At 41.3% G+C, this 18,211-nt stretch overlaps 1 protein-coding gene across 2 annotated transcripts in view; it reads right to left on the bottom strand.

Moving 5' to 3' along the window:
- The window catches only part of DNAAF4 (dynein axonemal assembly factor 4), a 34,551-nt gene that overhangs the window by 11,231 nt on the left and 5,109 nt on the right, over nt 1–18,211 (bottom strand). For both annotated transcript variants that reach the window (XM_080666877.1, XM_080666878.1), the window contains exons 3-6: nt 16,853–16,986; nt 11,013–11,241; nt 7,272–7,417; nt 5,449–5,558 (exon numbers count right to left, since the gene is read on the bottom strand). In XM_080666877.1, coding sequence (XP_080523003.1) covers nt 5,449–5,558; nt 7,272–7,417; nt 11,013–11,241; nt 16,853–16,986 — 619 coding nt within the window. The remainder of the gene's footprint in view (nt 1–5,448; nt 5,559–7,271; nt 7,418–11,012; nt 11,242–16,852; nt 16,987–18,211) is intronic.

Below are 18,211 nucleotides of genomic sequence, written 5' to 3'. Positions count from 1 at the left end.
ATCTGGTGAATTTAATAGAATCAGGGGCATAGAAAGGGAGTGGACTGATAATTCTCAGGGGGAAAGGGGGGTGGGGGGGTTCAGTAAGAGACTGGACAAAAATCTTACACCTATGGATGAGGACAGTGCGGGGGAGGTAAGGGCAGAAGATGGGGTGGGAATCGGGTGGAGGGGAGCTATGGGGGGAAAAAGGAGAAACAATTGTAATAATCTGAATAAAGATTTAAAAAAAAGAAAAAAAAGAAAACTGTGCTCCTTAAGCTTAGCTTTTTCCACTGCAGTGCTAACCTACTGTATGTATAGCAGTCACCCAGCCCCACCTCTGCACTGGCCTGTGAGACTTGTGGGGCAAAAGGAACCAACGTGAATGAAGCTCATACTGCTTGCCATGCCTTGAATAATAAAGTCCTTTGCCTTTGACACATGAGTCTCCTGTCTTCTGCCAGCATCCATTAAACTGTGGTAGCTAACCTATTACTGTCTTGCCAAGGCATGGACCCAAACCAAAGTATTACAAAGAAATTCAATTTGGCAAGTAGAACCGAATGCTGTGTTGGGAGAAGACAGTAACAGGTAGTAGACAATCAGCATCAAAAACTACAACATGAGGGAAACTAGACTTTGAGTGGTGAGCACACAATAGAGTATACAGATGTCAAATTATAATGTTAAAATATTATTATGTTATAATAATATAACATTATACTATTATTAACCAATGATACCTCAATAAGTTTAATTTCTTAAAGGCCCAACATAAATTAAAAGGATATCCAGACAGGAAGATAAAATCCATATTCAGAAAATTCAGAAACTGCAATCATACAGAAATTCAGACAAGTTGGTACTAGTTTAGTCTGTCAGCAAATAGGAGGCTGCTACATACAAAGCTGGGGTTCTGAAGCAGAATTAACCTGAGTGGCAAGAGAGAAAGCAAAGCAGAGCCTCACTCTAAAAAGGACTGAAGTATCAGTGAGGATACAAAATCTGGCACATGGCCAAGAGAATAAAAAGAAAATTCAGACACTAGAATTAGGGTAGGCAACCTTACGTAGCAACAGTACCACGATGCTGGGTGCTAAATTATAGAATTATTCTTTGAGTCTATGTCCTTGATTCCCTCCTATCTAACGTTGGAATTTGCTGTAGAGGGGGAGTTATGCAGATGGGATTCTACTGTGGGGGGGCGGGGAAGAGACTTGTATGGGGGGAAAAAAGAGACTTGAAGTCTGGGGTTAAGACAGGGTTAGTTCAAAAAAACTTATGATAAAAATCACACACAGAGTAATGTCAGTGGGACGGAACAATGGTCCATCTACCTTGTATGATTACAAGTATCTGGAAGGATAGCAATTAAAGTTATTTAGACTCTAAGTCACATTAACGCTGTTAAATAATATCATATCTAAATAAGAGCACCTAGACTCTGTTTTATGTGAGGTGTTCTGAGTTAAAACCTTCTTTGCACATAATGTTAACTGGAAGAGGTAAAAAGTTTACGTGAACAAATAAAATTAATTAAGATTATTTATTTTCCTGAAAGGTAGATTTGACATTTAAAGCTAAAACACAGCAATGGAAGGCTAGGTACACAAAATGAAAACACTGTGGCTTTTTCTACAAGATTTTTTTGAGTACATATAATCCCCCAAAGCAGCGGTTGCCAACCTTCCGGACTTCACGGATCACTAGTGGTCCGCGGACCATCGGTTGGCGACCGCTGCCCTAAAGATTTTCCTCAAGCTATTGCTCTTTTGAAAGGCATGCCCACCTGTACCCCTTTCTAAAGGGTAGCACTGTAAGGACAGCTGGGCTATTTTTGCCTGTCTCTATATATAAAAGCCTAAGCGACCATTGCAACCGAATGGACGAATGAACAGGCTGTGTGGGGTGACTAGGCTGGCAGGGGGGTCAGTGAGGGGCTACCAAATGACCGAGCAGCAGGCTGAGTGGGGCGACCAGGCCTGCAGGGGGGTATTTGGGGGCAACCAGGCCTTCAAAGGGGGGGCAGTGAGGGGCAAACAGGCCAGCAGAGGGGGGGCAGTGAGGGATGACCAGGCCGGCGGTGGGGGGGCAGTTGGGGGTGACTAGGCCAGCAGGCGGGCTGTTAGGGGCGACCAGGCCGGTGGGAGAGGGCAGCTGGGCGCAAGTGGGCCGGCAGGGGGGGGTTGTTGGGGGTGACTAGGCCAGCAGGGGGGGGCATTTAGGGGCGATCAGGCAGGCAGGCAGGTGAGCAGTTGGGAGCCAGTGGTCCCAGATTGTGAGGGGGATGTCCGACTGCCAGTTTAGGCCTAATCGAGGGGTCCCGGATTGGATAGGGTGCCGGTTGGGCTGAGGGGACCCTCCCCCCATTCCTGAACTTCGTGCACCGGGCCTCTAGTCCTAATATATAAAAACCCTGGGTCCGTCACATCCACAATGACCGGGAAGCTCAACCAACTGGAAGTCAGTCCTGCAGTCAGCACTGGGTTGTCATCGCGACCCAGCACTGACTGCTATGGCTGCAGGCGTGGTGACCCAGCGCTGACTGCTATGGCTGCAGGCGTGGTGACCCAGCGCTGACTGCTATGGCTGCAGGCGTGGTGACCCAGCGCTGACTGCTATGGCTGCAGGCGTGGTGACCCAGCGCTGACTGCTATGGCTGCAGGCGTGGTGACCCAGCGCTGACTGCTATGGCTGCAGGCGTGGTGACCCAGCGCTGACTGCTATGGCTGCAGGCGTGGTGACCCAGCGCTGACTGCTATGGCTGCAGGCGTGGTGACCCAGCGCTGACTGCTATGGCTGCAGGCGTGGTGACCCAGCGCTGACTGCTATGGCTGCAGGCGTGGTGACCCAGCGCTGACTGCTATGGCTGCAGGCGTGGTGACCCAGCGCTGACTGCTATGGCTGCAGGCGTGGTGACCCAGCGCTGACTGCTATGGCTGCAGGCGTGGTGACCCAGCGCTGACTGCTATGGCTGCAGGCGTGGTGACCCAGCGCTGACTGCTGTGGCTGCAGGCGTGGTGACCCAGCACTGACTGCTGTGGCTGCAGGCGTGGTGACCCAGCACTGACTGCTGAGGGGGCTGCGAATAAGGCCCAGAGAGAGGCCTGAAGAGAGAAGCAGGGTCTGATATGTAGCCTCTGTGGCAGTTGTTGATCAGCACTTGCCTCTCTCTTTCTTTCTGGGCCTGGTCAGCAGCCACACCTCTGTTTCTCTCCAGGCCTCCACCAGGGCTGCTGATCAGCCCCACCTTTCTGATCAGGCCCCATTGATAGGCCCAGAGACACTGACTGGCATAGAAACTGACCAATCAGAACCAAATTGGCCAGCAGAGGAGGGCAGTTGGGGGCAAGATCAGGCCGGCAGGGGAGAGCATTTAGGGGTGATCAGGCAGGCAGAAGCAGTTAGGGGAGATCAGGCCAGCAGGGAAGGGCAGTTGGAGGCAAGATCAGGCCAGCAGAGGAGGGCAGTTGGGGTGATAAGGCTGGCAGGGGAGAGCAGTTGGGGGCGAGATCAGACCAACAGGGGAGGGCTGTTGGGGGCGAGATCAGACCAGCAGGGGAGGGCAATTGGGGGCGAGATCAGGCCAGCAGGGAAGAGTAGTTGGGGCTGATTGGGCCGGCAGGGAAGGGCAGTTGGGGGCAACCAGGCCAGCAGGGGAGGGCAGTTGGGGGCAACCAGGCCGGCAGGGGAGGGCAGTGGGGGCCATCAGGCCGGCAGGGGAGGACAGTTGGGGGGGATCAGGCTTGCAGAGGAGGGCAGTTGGGGGCGAGATCAGAGTGGCAGGGGAGGGCAATTGGGGGTGAGATCAGACCGGCAGGGGAGGGCAGTTGGGGGCTAGATCAGGCCAGCAGGGGAGGGCAGTTGGGGCTGATCGAGCCAGCAGGGGAGCAGTTAGGTGTTAATCAGGTTGGCAGGCTGAAGCAGTTAGGGGCAATCAGGCAGGCAGGCAGGCAAGTGAGCGGTTAAGAGTCAGCAGTCCTGGATTGTGAGAGGGATGTCCGACTGCTAGTGATCGAGCCTAAACTGGCAGTCAGACATCCATTGAGGGGTCCCAGGGTCCCAGATTGGAGAGGGTGCAGGCTGGGCTGAGGGACACCCCCCCACCAGTGCACAAATTTCGTTCACAAGGCCTCTAGTGTAAATATAGAAGGCTACCATAAAACACAGCCTCTGGAAAGTATTTCATCCTTTGGCTTAAATTCAACACATTGCTTCTGAATCAGTTCTACTATGACTGTTTCTATCTTCTGTACTGCATTACATTGCTGGAGAGGATACACTTCTAACAATTCTTACATTTCCTTTTATCTGTTTGCACTTGGAATTATGATTAACTGTACTTTGCTCTGTTTCTCTGGATGTCATTAGTTACTAAGTTTTCTTCCATCTCTCATTTTTAACTCTCTTCTTGTGCTCTTATTTTGCTTCTCTTTCTTTTTCTACATAATTGAAGACTGTAAGGCAAAATGGTACAAAAACATAAAAACCCTAAAGTAATTACAATCTACCAGTCATGGCTGCCTCAGTCAGGGCACATACAAGAATCAACCAATGAGTGCATAAATAAATGGAATGACAAAGAGATGTTTCTCTCTCTCTCTCTCAAATTAATAAACAAAAAATTTTTTAAAGAGGAACTTAAAAAAACCCTGTTAAGATAATAAATTAGTATTGTTTTCAGCCACTAAGTTTGTTACAGCAGCAATAGGAAATACAAAAGTATATATGATATATATTAAATAATATCTATAATTACTTTAAAATATGAGTTCAAATTGCCACTAAGAATGTACCAGAACTCACTGTTTTTGATAATTGTATAAAAATGTTCACATGTAGAGTCACATATATGTAAATGGGAAAAGGATTGCCTGAATATAAAATTACAATTTATAAGATAATTTGCTAACCTTTTAAAATATGGATATGAATAATCAAAGAAGCTCTAGTTTTTAAGAAACAAGTTTTTAAGTGATGTATTAGGTAGAACTTATATAAAATGTAAGTGACTGAAAAAGGGATTTTAATAAGCAATCCAAAAGATGTGATATTTTTCATTTCTATAACATTTAAATATTTAAAAAATAAAAATAAGAGCCTTACTTATTATATGATCTGACCCTTTTGTGATATATTTTTTTAATTGATTTCAGAGAGGAAGGGAGAGAGAGAGAGAGAGAAACATCAATGATGAGAGAGAATCATTGACTGAGCCAGCAACCTGGGCATGTGTCCTGACCAGGAATCTAACCGTGACCTCCTGCGTCATAGGTCAATGCTCAACCAGCCAGGCTGATCTGACCTTTTAATATGGAGGCCCTGCCTACCTAATTTGTTTATTTGTGTTATCTCTCCCCAACAGCCACACACACAAACATATATGTTAAGATATCTGGGAAATGTGAGAAAAACTAATGGCTACATAAATTTACTTTAAATCTCATGGCCAGAGTCCAAACTTACTTTCCTTTATCCTTCAACCATTCTGGGTTCTTTTCTTCTTCTTTTAAATCACTAAGTTCAGGAATATCAGTATTCATTGTTCTTCTTGCCTCTGCTTGTTTGTGTAGCCACTGAAATGAGAATGAAGTCTTTTAGATTTTCCATCTTCCTACAAAAAACAGAATTAGTAGCCCTAGGCAGTCTGGCTCAGTGATAGAGCGTCCAAAGGGTCCTAGGTTCAATTCTGGTCAAGGGCACGTACCTCAATTGCAGGCTTCTCCCCGGCCTGGGCTTGTGTAGGAGGCAACCAACTGATGTATTTCTCTCACATAGATATTTCTCTCTATCTTTCCCTCTCTCTTCCACTCTGTCTAAAAAAAAATGAAAAAAAAATATCCTTGGGTGAGGATTTTAAAAAAAGAAAGCAACAACAGAAATACTATTTTTTATGGAGTGAATGTTTGTGTCCCCCCAAATTCATATGTTGAAGTCATAATCACCAATGTGATGATATCTGGAGGTGGATCCATTGGGGGGTAATGAGGGTAGAGCCCAAATGATAGGATAAGTGTCCTTATAGAAGAGGAAGAGACCAGAGTTCATGTTCTTCCTCTCCACCACCCAACCCCTGCACCCTGATCTTAAACTTCCCAATCTCCAGAACTATAACCTCCAGAACTAAATGTCTGTTGTTTATGCCACACTCAGTCTATGGTATTTTGTTATGACAGCCAGAGCAGACTGATATAGTACTTGAAGGTGATTTTAATTTTTATGCATTAAAAAAAGTTAACTAGCTGGTTAAGATTAAATGTATAAAATTTTCTAGTCCAAATTTCATCCAAATTTGGGACTTTATGTGTTATTTCACTTTTCTTGTTCTTATTTTTTTATATTGAAAAAATTTATAATTATAATAATATTTTACAATAACATAAAATAAAACGATCGTAAAATATAAAAGTAATACATTGTTTAATAAAAAGAAAAATAATACTTATAAATTGTTATTATGCCTTAAGTATCTTCAGTTATTTACACAACTTTTTTTCCCCTTCATCCTCACCTGAGGACATGTCTATTGATTTTAGTTCTAGAAAGAGGAAGGGAGAGTGAGAGAAAGAGAGAAACATTGATGTGAGAGAGAAACATCAAGTGGCTGCCTTCCTTATGTGCTCCACCAGGAATCAAACACACAACCTAGGCATGTGCCCTGACCAGGAAAATCAAACCACAAACTTTTGGTGTACGGGATGATGCTCCAACTAACTGAGCCACCTGGACAGAGCTATTTCCACAACTTTTCAACTGAGAGAGGTATCAGTTCACACCTTACCATAAAGAAATGCAGTTGTTAGTGCTTATATAACTAAAAATACAATATTTAAAATCTTAAAGCTCAGGAACTTAATAAATGAATGAAAGATATTAATTCCAAAGCATCATACATTAGAATACCTGACATTAATAATTAATTGTAATATATTAATAATAAATTTCCAAATCTATTCTTACCACAACATATACTGATTTAAACTTTACAAATCTATTCTAGAAAATGGTGTATTTGATAAAATAAATGGCGCATGTAACAGTTTATCTCCTAGAATAAGCAAGACTGCTGCATATTAAATCAGTGTTCTCTCATTAGCATTCTGGAGACAAGAAAATAATCCTGCAAAATATATTTTTCTCATAAGGAAATACTAAAATACATTCATGAAGTAATGTCTTTAGTTTAATAAATACTTAAGAATTTCAGGCACACTAGTTGTTTCGAACAGATGAAATAAAAAATAAAGAATTTTCACTGTGTTCATTGTACTAACAGCAAGTACACCTACCTCCTCTTCTTCTGCTACTCGTGATTCCCGGAGAGCAGTTGGGAATACTCGAGGGGTGAAATTGACTTGAATACTGCCTATAGAGCGAGGAGCAGGAATACTGTCTTCCTTTAACTTCTCAGAAAATATGTTTTCTGAGTTTCTCCCTTCAAAAACAGTATTAGTTATTTAGTTCTCATTTTCTAGTTAATAGTCAAACTGATTTTTAAATAAATTACCCATCAAAGCTACTTCTAAAATCCTATACAAATAAACCAAAGATACTTCCTACAAGAAGGAATGTAAAAATCCATAATTGAAAGTACGGCAGCTAGCCTGGCCAGCATAGCTCTGTGGTTGTTTCGACCTAGGAACCAGGAGGTCATAGTTCGTTTCCTGGTCGGAGCACATGCCCAGGTTGTGGGCTTGATCTCCAGTAGGGCTCATGTAGGTGGCAGCCTATCAATGATTCTCTTTCATCACTGATGTTTCTATCTCTCTCTTCCTCTCCCTTCCTTTATTAAAATATATTTAATAAAAAGAAAAAATAATTTCAAATGCATGTATTAAAAGATTAAAAAACTTAATTAAAACAAGTTGGACAAAGAACAAAGAAAACCCTAAAAGAAGAATCAAAATAAAAGCAAAAAAATAAAAAAATAAAAGTAAACACAGGAATTAAGGGAACAGAAAAAAAAGAAACAATAGAAAGGATCAACAAAACCAAAAATTATTTTTTTTAACAGACTACAAAAATTTGCAAAATATTGCAATAGTTGATCAAGGAAAAATAAAATAGTATTAGAAATAAAGAAATGATATCAGTATAGACAGAATAGAGATAAGCAAATAAGAGAAACTTTATGCCAATACATTTGAAAAGATAATATGCATAATTTCCTAGAAAAAATATTACCAAAATTGACTTGAAAAAAACCAGAAAATCTAAATAACTGATAATTATAAAGAAACTAAATGTACTTCCATAAATAATCCATACCTAGACAGTGTTAGAAATCGTTTTACTAAACCTTCAAGCAACATGTATTTCATATGTAACTAAATTATTTCAAGGAATAGAAAAAAAGTTCCATAATTTATAGGATAACTTGCTATCAATCTGGACAAAGACAGTATGAGAAAGAAAAATATATAAGTGAATCTACCCTGGCGGGGTAGTTCAATTGGAGAGCATCATCCTGATACTCAAAGGTTGCGGGTTCGATCCCTGGTCAGGGCACATACAAGAAGCAACCAATGAATGCATAAGTAAGTGGAACAACAAACTGATGTTTCTCTCTCTCCTTCTTCATTCCTCTTTCTCTCTAAAAATCAATAAGTGAACATTTAAAAAATATGTTCTTATTGATTTCAGAAAGAAGGGAGAGGGAGAAAGACATAGAATCATCAATGATGAGAGAATCATTGATCAGCCACCTCCTGCATGCCCCCACTGGGGATAGAGCCTGCAACCCTGGCATGTGCCCTGACTGAGAATTGAATCATGGCTTCCTGGTTCATAGGTCGATGCTCAACCACTGAGCCATGCTGACCAGGCAATAAGTAAACATTTTTAAAATGTAAGTGAATCTCAATATGAAGATAAATATGAAGTCATTTATAAAATATTAGTAAATTTAGAGAAAAACATCGATTGGTTGCCTCCTGCATGCGCCCCAACCAGGGCCCAAGCAGGGAAGGAGCCTGCATACAAGGTATGTGCCCTTGACCAGGCCAATGCTCTATCCACTGAGCCAAACTGGCTAGGGCGGGTTCCAATAGTACTTGAAAACATCCAGTTTGTTTAGCAGTATTTAAAATATGGAAGAAAATGTTTTCATATACTCTAGTTGGTATAAATATTTTGTTGAAATGTCATTAAAGAAGGAGATATTGTGGAAGTTAACTTGCATGTAAATATTAAACCACAATAAAATATATAAATTCAATAATGATTATTGCTTAATACTCACTCCAAAGAACTTTTCAATATGCTAGACCTCACTGTTAAAGTAGAAATGACATATAACTGAGTAGAAAGAACACAGGTTTCAGATGCAGACAGATCTGGGTTCAAATCCTACAGGCTTACTTATTGGGTATTTGTTTATCCTTTCTGAACATTTCCTCTAAAATAAGAATAGCAGCACTTATCACAAAGTATTGTTGTGAAGACTGAGTGATACATCCAATAAAGACACCTGGCATACAGTGATCACTAATGAATGTTAATTAATACTAGAGGCCCGGTGCACGAAATTGGTGCACAGGTGCAGTCCCTAGGCCTGGCCGGCAATTGAAGCACAAGCATCTGGCATGGAAGGGCAGGTCCCAGCTGACCTCTGGGCCCTGGGCAGCACCTGAGCCCATGGACCCCCACGCGCCCCCCTCCGCCTGAGTTACAGTGCCACACAGAGATGCAGTGAGTGCAGCCAGATGCTGCGGGCTGGGGTGCAGCATTGGCCTCTGGTGCCGCATGGAAGCCAGGCGGGCAGCGCGCTCTCTCCTGGCCGGCCTCGCAAAGCGGCTCCTGTGCGAACCCACGGGGAGCCTGACTGGCCCCTGCAGTCCTGGCGGCTGCGGCCTGGCTCACCTGGAAGAGGCTGCGTGGGTGCGGTGCAGGCTCCTTGCGGGCACCCGGCACCCGAATGTGGGGGCTTCCCCAGCACACGAGCCCTGGTGTCCCGGGGGAGGGTATCAGGGGGATACATCGCATTCTCACTGCTCCTCCATCCCCGTTACCCCTGGCCCCAGGTAGCCGATGAGAGGTTGCAGCATGTCTCTGACGCCTGCCATGTTCTGCGCCACCCCCTGGTGGTCAATGCACATCATAGCAAGTGGTCAAACTCCCCGTCTCCCGGTTGAACAACCGCCCAAGGGGATAATTTGCATATTGGGTTTTTATTATATAAGATAATTACATAAGTGATTTTACTATAAAATGTTCCATTTGCTAAATATACACAAAATAAAGTTTAATATTCTAAGATGAGATAAAATCAACCTCTTAGCTTTCTTTTTTTTTTTTTTTTTTTTTAACCTCTTAGCTTTCAATAAAGAAATATGTTCTTTTAACTATTTTTGAACACATCAGGATCCAAGTCCAGAAGAACTCTTGTTTGCTTGATATTAAATTTGCTTAGTAGTAGTCATCTTCCTGAGTCATGTGAGGAAAAAGTCTTTTAACAATATTCCTAGTTTATTATCTCTAAAGGAATAAATGAATGTTCCTGGCACTGACAGTCCACTCCAATACTTTAATATATATATATATTGATTTCAGAGAGGAAGGGAGAGGGATAGAGAGATAGAAACGTCAATGATGAGAGAATCAGTGATTGGCTGCCTCCTGCATGCCCCACATTGGGGATGGAGCCCACAACCGAAGCATGTTCCCTGACCAGGAATCAAACTGTGACCTCCTGCTTTATGGGTCAAAGCTCAACCACTAAGCCACACCAACCAGGTCACTCCAAGACTTTTTGGACGTGAATTAAATACATATTTAACAATACCTACATAAATTTCAAAAGAAAGCACACAAGCAAAACCAACACTGAATCCTTGCTCATTTTAAAAAAACTTCACTACTTCCTAAAATAAAAAAATAAATTTCACCTTAATCTTTTTTTTGCAATACTATTCTCAATATGCCAAATAATGACCTAACATTGTAAATTGATTACAACAACAACAACAATAACCTATATACTTCACCACCAGGACTCACTTTCCCAGAAAATATTAAAGTAATTATTGTACCTTTTGTGGCAAGATTTCTAGATGTCGAATTTCTAGGAAAACTTTTATGTTTTAATTTCTTTCCCTCTTCTATTTGCTTTTCTTGTTGATGTAACTTATCTTCTCTTTGAATTCTTTTTTGTTCTTCAGCTTCTCTTTGATGTTTTTTCCAGGCTTCCAATTCTTTAGTTGCTTTTATCCGTTCATTTTCTTTCATATGTTCTATTTTTTCCCTTTCTTCATCTTCAATCTATAAAAATTACAATTACCAAAACTTTTTTTTAAAACCCTCACCCAGCCCTGACCGGTTTGGCTCAGTGGATAGAGCGTCGGCCTGAGGACTGAAGGGTCCCGGGTTCGATTCCAGTCGAGGGCATGTACCTTGGTTGCGGGCACATCCCCAGTGGGAGGTGTGCAGGAGGCAGCTGATCGATGTTTCTCTCTCATCGATGTTTCTAACTCTCTATCCCTCTCCCTTCCTCTCTGTAAAAAATCAATAAAATATATTTTTAAAAAAATAAAATAAAATCCTCACCCAAGGATATGTTTTTATTGATTTTAGAGAGAGAGGAAAGGAGAGGGAGAAAGAGAGAGAGAAGGGTCTCAGGTTCAATTCCCAGTCTGGGCACATGCCCAGGTTGCAGGTCTGATTGCCATTCGATTCCCGGTTGGGGCACATATAAGGAAGGGGCAACCAATTGTTGCTTCTGTCTCACATCGATGTTTCTCTCTCTCTACCTTTCTCTCTCTAAAATAAATAAAAACATGCCCTCAGATGAGGATTAAAATAAATAAATAAATAAATAAATAAATAAATAAATAATAAAAATATTCGCATCTTTCTCCTCTGGAGAACAAAAATTCATACCTCTCCCCTCTAGAGAAGCAGTGTCTGACAAAACTTTTTTCGATGATGGTAACGTTCTGTGCAATCCAAGTCAGTAGCTGCTACCATGTGTTGCTAATTGAGCATGTAAAATGTGACTAGTGTGGCCCTGGCTGGTGTGATCAGTGGTTAGAGCACTGACCAGAACACCAAAGGGTCTTGGGTTTGATTCCTGGTCAAGGGCACATACCTGGGTTGCAGGTTTGATCTCCTGGTTGGGACACATGTGAGAGGCAACTGATTGATGTGTCTCTCTAACATTAATATATATATCTCTCTTTCTCTCTCTCCCTCTCCCACTCTCCCTTCCACTCTTTCATTTTAAAAAAGGCAATGGAAAATATATCCTTGGGTGAAGGTTGATAAAAAGACCAAAAAAAAGTGATTTTTAATTTTATGTGTTTCATTAGTTTACATTTAAATTAATATACATTTAAATAATACATCTGGCACAGCAAAAGAATGACAAGCTGGAACCAAGTTTCCTAAAGCCTGAATTATTTTAAGATATAGAATTAACTTACTGGTTTGAAAACTATCCTGAAGAAGTGCTCTGTAACATCTGCATGATTTCATACCATACCCTCTTTTGGAAGACTGGCTATTTTCCTATTGAACTGTGTAGCACTGACTTTAAAATAAATTTCACAGATTACTGAACAGGAGTTTCCTGTAGTCCCAGAATTGCACCTCAGGCCTAAACTAAGCACAAAAAGATGCTAATTACTACGTGTTCAAAGAGCTGCCAATAGGTTGGGCCAGGAGGAATCTGCATGTAGCAATGAGCCAGCTTTTAGTGCCTGACAACAGGGCATGATGACCAGTCAGTGTTAGCCAGAGGCAGCCACCACCTAAAAGGAGAAGATGACAACTTCACCCAGTTTAATAACATGTTTGCCTTTCTTCCTTTCCTCCCTTTCTTCCCCAACACATGGAAGAAGGGAAAAGTCTGTGAAAAGTCAGAACACCCTCACTCTTCATAATCCCTGCAAGTGGAGTGAATTTTGAAGTTTTAAAAACTGCTAAGACAGTCTTAATTACCAAAAAGGAGACTATTCTTAAAATCAAAAGAAACGGGAATGTTCTGTTATTATAGCCAATATGTAGTTAAGGGATAAATATATATATATGTAATTTAATTTGTAATAAGCTAACTTAAAGACAAAAAAAAATAGTATAACTCTTGAGGGAGTCAAGAGGAAGAGGAGGGACCAAGAAAGGCTTCACAGAGCATGTGACAGAAGAAACTAGAAAGAAGAGAAAAACCTGAGGAAGGTGATGCCATAAAGCTATGATAAAAGGAAAAGAGAGTCATCTACATCAAAGAGAAACAAAGTAAGACCGATGTTAAACAATCCTTGAAGTTCTCTTCTTTAAAAACAAAGTAATATGGGGAATATACCACATAAAGGAGGAATGTTTCGTAAAAGAAAAACTCAGAAGGCTAGAAAAACAATCATCACACACGAACAAACTGAATTTTAAGTTCTTTGTATTGCTCAAAAAAGGATGCCATAAAGTATGGGATATTAGCTTACTATAGACAGCAACTTTAACTAATAGGAGATGGATAATTCCTGAAGAGAAAGTCTGTATTTCTTTTAATTTAGAATGAATGGTTCATCAAGGCAATATTCTTTATAAACCAACTAGAGGCCTGAGGCACGAAATTTGTGCAAGACTAGGCCTTCGCAGCCGCAGTGGCTACAACCCCAGCAGCTGCCTTGGCCTTCGCAGCCCCGGCTTCATCTGGATGGTCATTCCGCTGTTCAGCCGTTTGGTTGATTTGCATATTATGCTTTTATTATTATAGATGTTACTTATAAACTATATGAAAAAATCCATAAATAAAATATTAGCACACTAATCTGAGGAAAGTATTGAATAATACATCTTGATCAAATAGGGTGTTTTTTATTTATGATACTAAGAAATCTAAAGGGAAAAACAACATGACCTCAGTACATGGCAAAATATCAGTTGATACCTGAAACAACAGAAAAAATTTAGCTTGCTAAAAGGACCCATACAATGTCCAATTTCATGGAGAAGCACTGGAAGTACTACTAGCAAAGTCACTAAGGCCAGTATGCCTACTACTTTCCTATTTTCCTAGAGGTAACCTATACAGTAGAATTTTTAAAATAAGAAACATAAATATGGATTATAAGGAGATAGAATGCCATTAGTTGCAAATAATATGACAGAATACCTAAAAGAACCAAAATAACAAACTGACAAACTATTGCAACCAAAAAGTAAGTTCAGCAAGGCATTCACGTACAAGATCAACTCATACAAAATCATAAAAACAAACTAACTTACTTACAAACTGGCAATAAACGATTAGAAAAATACAGTGGAAAATCATTCATTAGTAACTGCCAGAAAAACCTTTAAAAGGCTAGGAATAAGCTTTATGAAATACTAGAGGCCCAGTGCACAAAATTCATACATGGGTAGGGTCCCTAGGACTAGCCAGCAATCAGGGCCGATCAGGTTCCTCGCCTCCCTGCCTCCTCCTTCCCTCACTGCCCGCCCACGTGCCGCTACCGCATGGTTCCCCCTGCCTCCCTGCCTCCTCCTTCCCTTGCTCCCTCAGTGCCCCGCCGCTACCGCTGCTGGTCACCCGCCATGTTCTGCGCTGCCTCCTGGTGGTCAGTGCACATCATAGTGAGCGATTGAACTAGTCTCCTGGTCAAACTCCCGAGGGGACATTTTGCATATGTATAGATGAGCAAGTCTCACGTATGTTAAATAATTTTGCTGGGGATATAAAGTAAGTCTGAAGAAATGGAGATAAATGCTATGTTCCTGGAGGGAAATCTCATTATTGTAAATATGTTAATGACAAATAAATTTCTAAAATCAACATAAATCTATTCAAAATACCAAGAGGACTTCTTAGACTTCTGATAAATAATTGTAAAATTCATCTGCAAAAGAAAATGTTCCAGTTTTATAGAGGCATGAAGAGGTTGGCAGTTCCCACCTACAAATATCCTATATAATAAAAGGCTAATATGCAAATAGACCAATGGTGGAACAACAGGTTGCTATAATGCACACTGACCACCAGGGGGCAGACGCTCAACGCAGGAGCTGCCCCCTGGTGGTCAGTGCACTCCCACAGGGGGAGCACCACTTAACCAGAAGCCAGGCTCACAGCTGGCAAGCGCAGTGGCGGTGGCGGGAGCCTCTCCCACCTCAGCAGCAGTGCTAAGGATGTCCGACTGCCGGCTTAGGTGGGGAGCTGGCCTAAGCCAGCAGTCAGACACCCCCCAAGGGCTCCTGGACTGCGAGAGGGCACAGGCCAGGCTGAGGGACCACCCCAAGTGCACAAATTTCGTGCACCAGGCCTCTAGTCAAGTATAAAACTGGAAAAATCTATCAAAAACAACCATTTCAAGGCACTGGAAATTAACCAAAGACAGCCTGCAAATTGAGAAGTATTTGTTTTGGAAAAACTGCACAAGTTACAGCTAAGAACAGTGGGAGACTGTGCTTTCCTGCCTGAGGTTGCTCTCAACCACCAACTTCCAGCTAGAATAACAAGACTGGAAGTTACCAACACGAAGCTAGCAACAACAACAATAAAAAAAAAAAAAATAGAAGCTTTGTTGGCAAAAAGGGTGGACTCACTTCAGGGTGGGGCAGCCAAACCCTGTGGCTTTGGTGGATAAAAGCAGTAGACTTGGTTGGGAATGAATAAACAGGAAAAATATGCAGTTGAGGTCTGAGGTTGTGTTCCTGGTTAGGGTAAGTGCCTGAATAGACAGAAAATTCACATAAAAATCATATAAATCAGAGAGCTATAAAAAAAATCTGTGATAAACTCACCATACAACCCTGGCTAACCAGAAAGCTATGTATTTATGGGGAAGACCCGAGGAAAACTGGCATAAAATGAAGCCAATGAGGCATGAGAACTGGCTCCAACTTTGAAAATATTCTCAAACCTACACATACATCAGCTGGCAAAGGGTGGAGCCTTTACCACCTCTGCTCAAATCATTAGTTTACAATTAAGCTGTACAGACACAGGGAAGACCCTCTAAGGAAGCTAGTCTAAAAAACATGAACTAAAAACCTAAGCATAGACATCAGCAGCTGTATATCCAAGGGAGACTAGATTGATTCCACAATTAAAGTCTATGCAAGTTACTAAAAAATACTTCGGTATGTATGTATGTTAATCCTCACCCAAGGATATTTTTTCCATTGATTTTTCCAGAGAGTGGAAGGGAGGGATAGAGACAGATACAGAGAGAGAAACATCGGTGTGAGAGAGATATTGATTGGTTGCCTCCCCTACACACCCTAACCGGGGCTAGGGATCGATAGAGCCTGCAACAGAGGTACACGCCCTTGACCAGAATCGAACCCAAGTTCGCAGGCGGACTCTCTGACCACTAAGCCAAACTGGTTAGGCTTGGGTTTCTTTTTGGGGTGATGAAAATGTTCTAAAATTGATTGTGATGATGGCTGCACAACTCTAAACATACTAAAAACCAATGAATTGTAAGCTTTAAATGGGTGAATTGTATGGTGTGTGAGCTATAGCTCAAAAAAATATTGGTGAGTAAAGCTTTAACTTGAAATCCTCAACAGTTAAAAAGATGTTAATTTGTCAATGTTTAGTGTTTTTCTTGATTTAAATTATTGTGTTCGTTATCCCAAGATTAAGAAAGAGGTAAAATACACCAAAAACCTTTTCATTTCTGACTCCCCTGGAAATAGAAAATTCTCACTGAAACAAGTAAATCTATTATTATTCAACATTTATACCCTCCACTTTCATAAATATTTTCAGGAACACATGTAAGCAGTAGATAACTTATATAACTAAGTTATTAGTAAGTCCAATAACCAACGTATGAACAAAGAGGTGAGGAAGTATAGTGGTTAGGACTACTTATCCTTGCATGTCTATTATCATCTCTTTAATTAGAGGACTTTCTTACTTGCAACTTACCTTCATCATGACATTTAGTGCATATTTTTGATCTTCCCGCCTTGCTGCAGCTTTTGCTTCTGTGGCTTCTTTTGCTCTTTCTTGTGCTTTTAAAATAGATTTTTCTCTTATTCTTTGCATCACCTCTTTGTCAACTAAAACAGAAGGAATATCACTAGATTAGGATTCTGATAAATTTGTTTTACTAGTATTTAGGAGAGAACTGCTTAAGATTATGACTCGGGATGATATATTTTTTGGACCCAACTTCACATGGAGAAATGAAAACGTTTCTCAATATTAAACTGGCCAAGAAGCTAACATTAAAAGGTAAGTGAGTAACTGTATAGAAATTACTACAGAATAAGGGGGTGGGGGAGAATATGAATGAAAGAGAGGAGGAACAATGGAGGGGGGAATAAAGGGGGAAATGAGGGAGGGCAGGAAGGGGGAGAGAGAGAACAGAGAGGTACAAGAGGGAAAGGATGGCAGAATGAGAGGGGATCAGAGAGGGAGAAGGAAAGGTAGAGGGAGGAGACAAGTTGAGGAAAAACACATATACCCTCCTCTCTGTTGAGAAAGCTATTTTATAAACCTGATCGCAATAAATCAGCACTATGAGGTCTAGAAAAAAAAATGAGTTGAGATGATCTGATATGATCAATCACCTTTACAAACATAAAAGGTAATTTATTCATATGATGAGTACAGAGCCAGCCCTAGGAAAAATTATAAAATAACATGACTTGTTATATATAGAATTTCACCATTCACAATTATTTTTAAGTGTTTTACACACAGGCTGCAATCCATTAGGGAGGGGGTAAATTACCTTAGGGGAAGTGGGATCAGGAAAGGAAGCTAGACTTGGAGGGGCAAAAAAACAGGAGAGGAAACTTGAGAGGAGAGGGTGACCTGGGGGAGAGTAGAGTGGAGGGAGGGGTGGGGATGAAGCAGGTCCTAGGCAGGGGTTCCTAACCTCTTTGGTGCAGCAGATCTTTTGGCAGAATAGTTAAAGACTTATAGACCCCTCATAATGTTTTTTAAAAATATATTTTTTTAATTGATTTCAGAGAGGAATGGAGAGGGAGAGATAGAAACATTAATGATGAGAGAATCACTGATCAGCTGCCTCCTGCATACCCCACACGGGGGATTGAGCCCCTAACCCAGGCATGTGCCCTGACCAGGAATCAAACCATGACCTCCTGGTTCATAGGTCAATGTTCAATCACTGAGCCACACCAGCCGGGCCATAATGTTTTTAAGTGCATGAAATAAAAAACACAGGATTACAAAGAAAGCTAATCATATTAAAACACTTACAAATATTAAAAAATATATCTGATATACTAATACATGCTTCTTTATTAGTGCATT

Source organism: Plecotus auritus, assembly GCF_963455305.1.
Source record: "Plecotus auritus genome assembly, chromosome: 1".
In the NCBI taxonomy this organism is placed as follows: Eukaryota; Metazoa; Chordata; class Mammalia; order Chiroptera; family Vespertilionidae; genus Plecotus; species Plecotus auritus.
The sequence above is the reverse complement of the archived record's forward strand: the minus strand, read 5'-3'. Positions and strand labels throughout refer to the sequence as shown.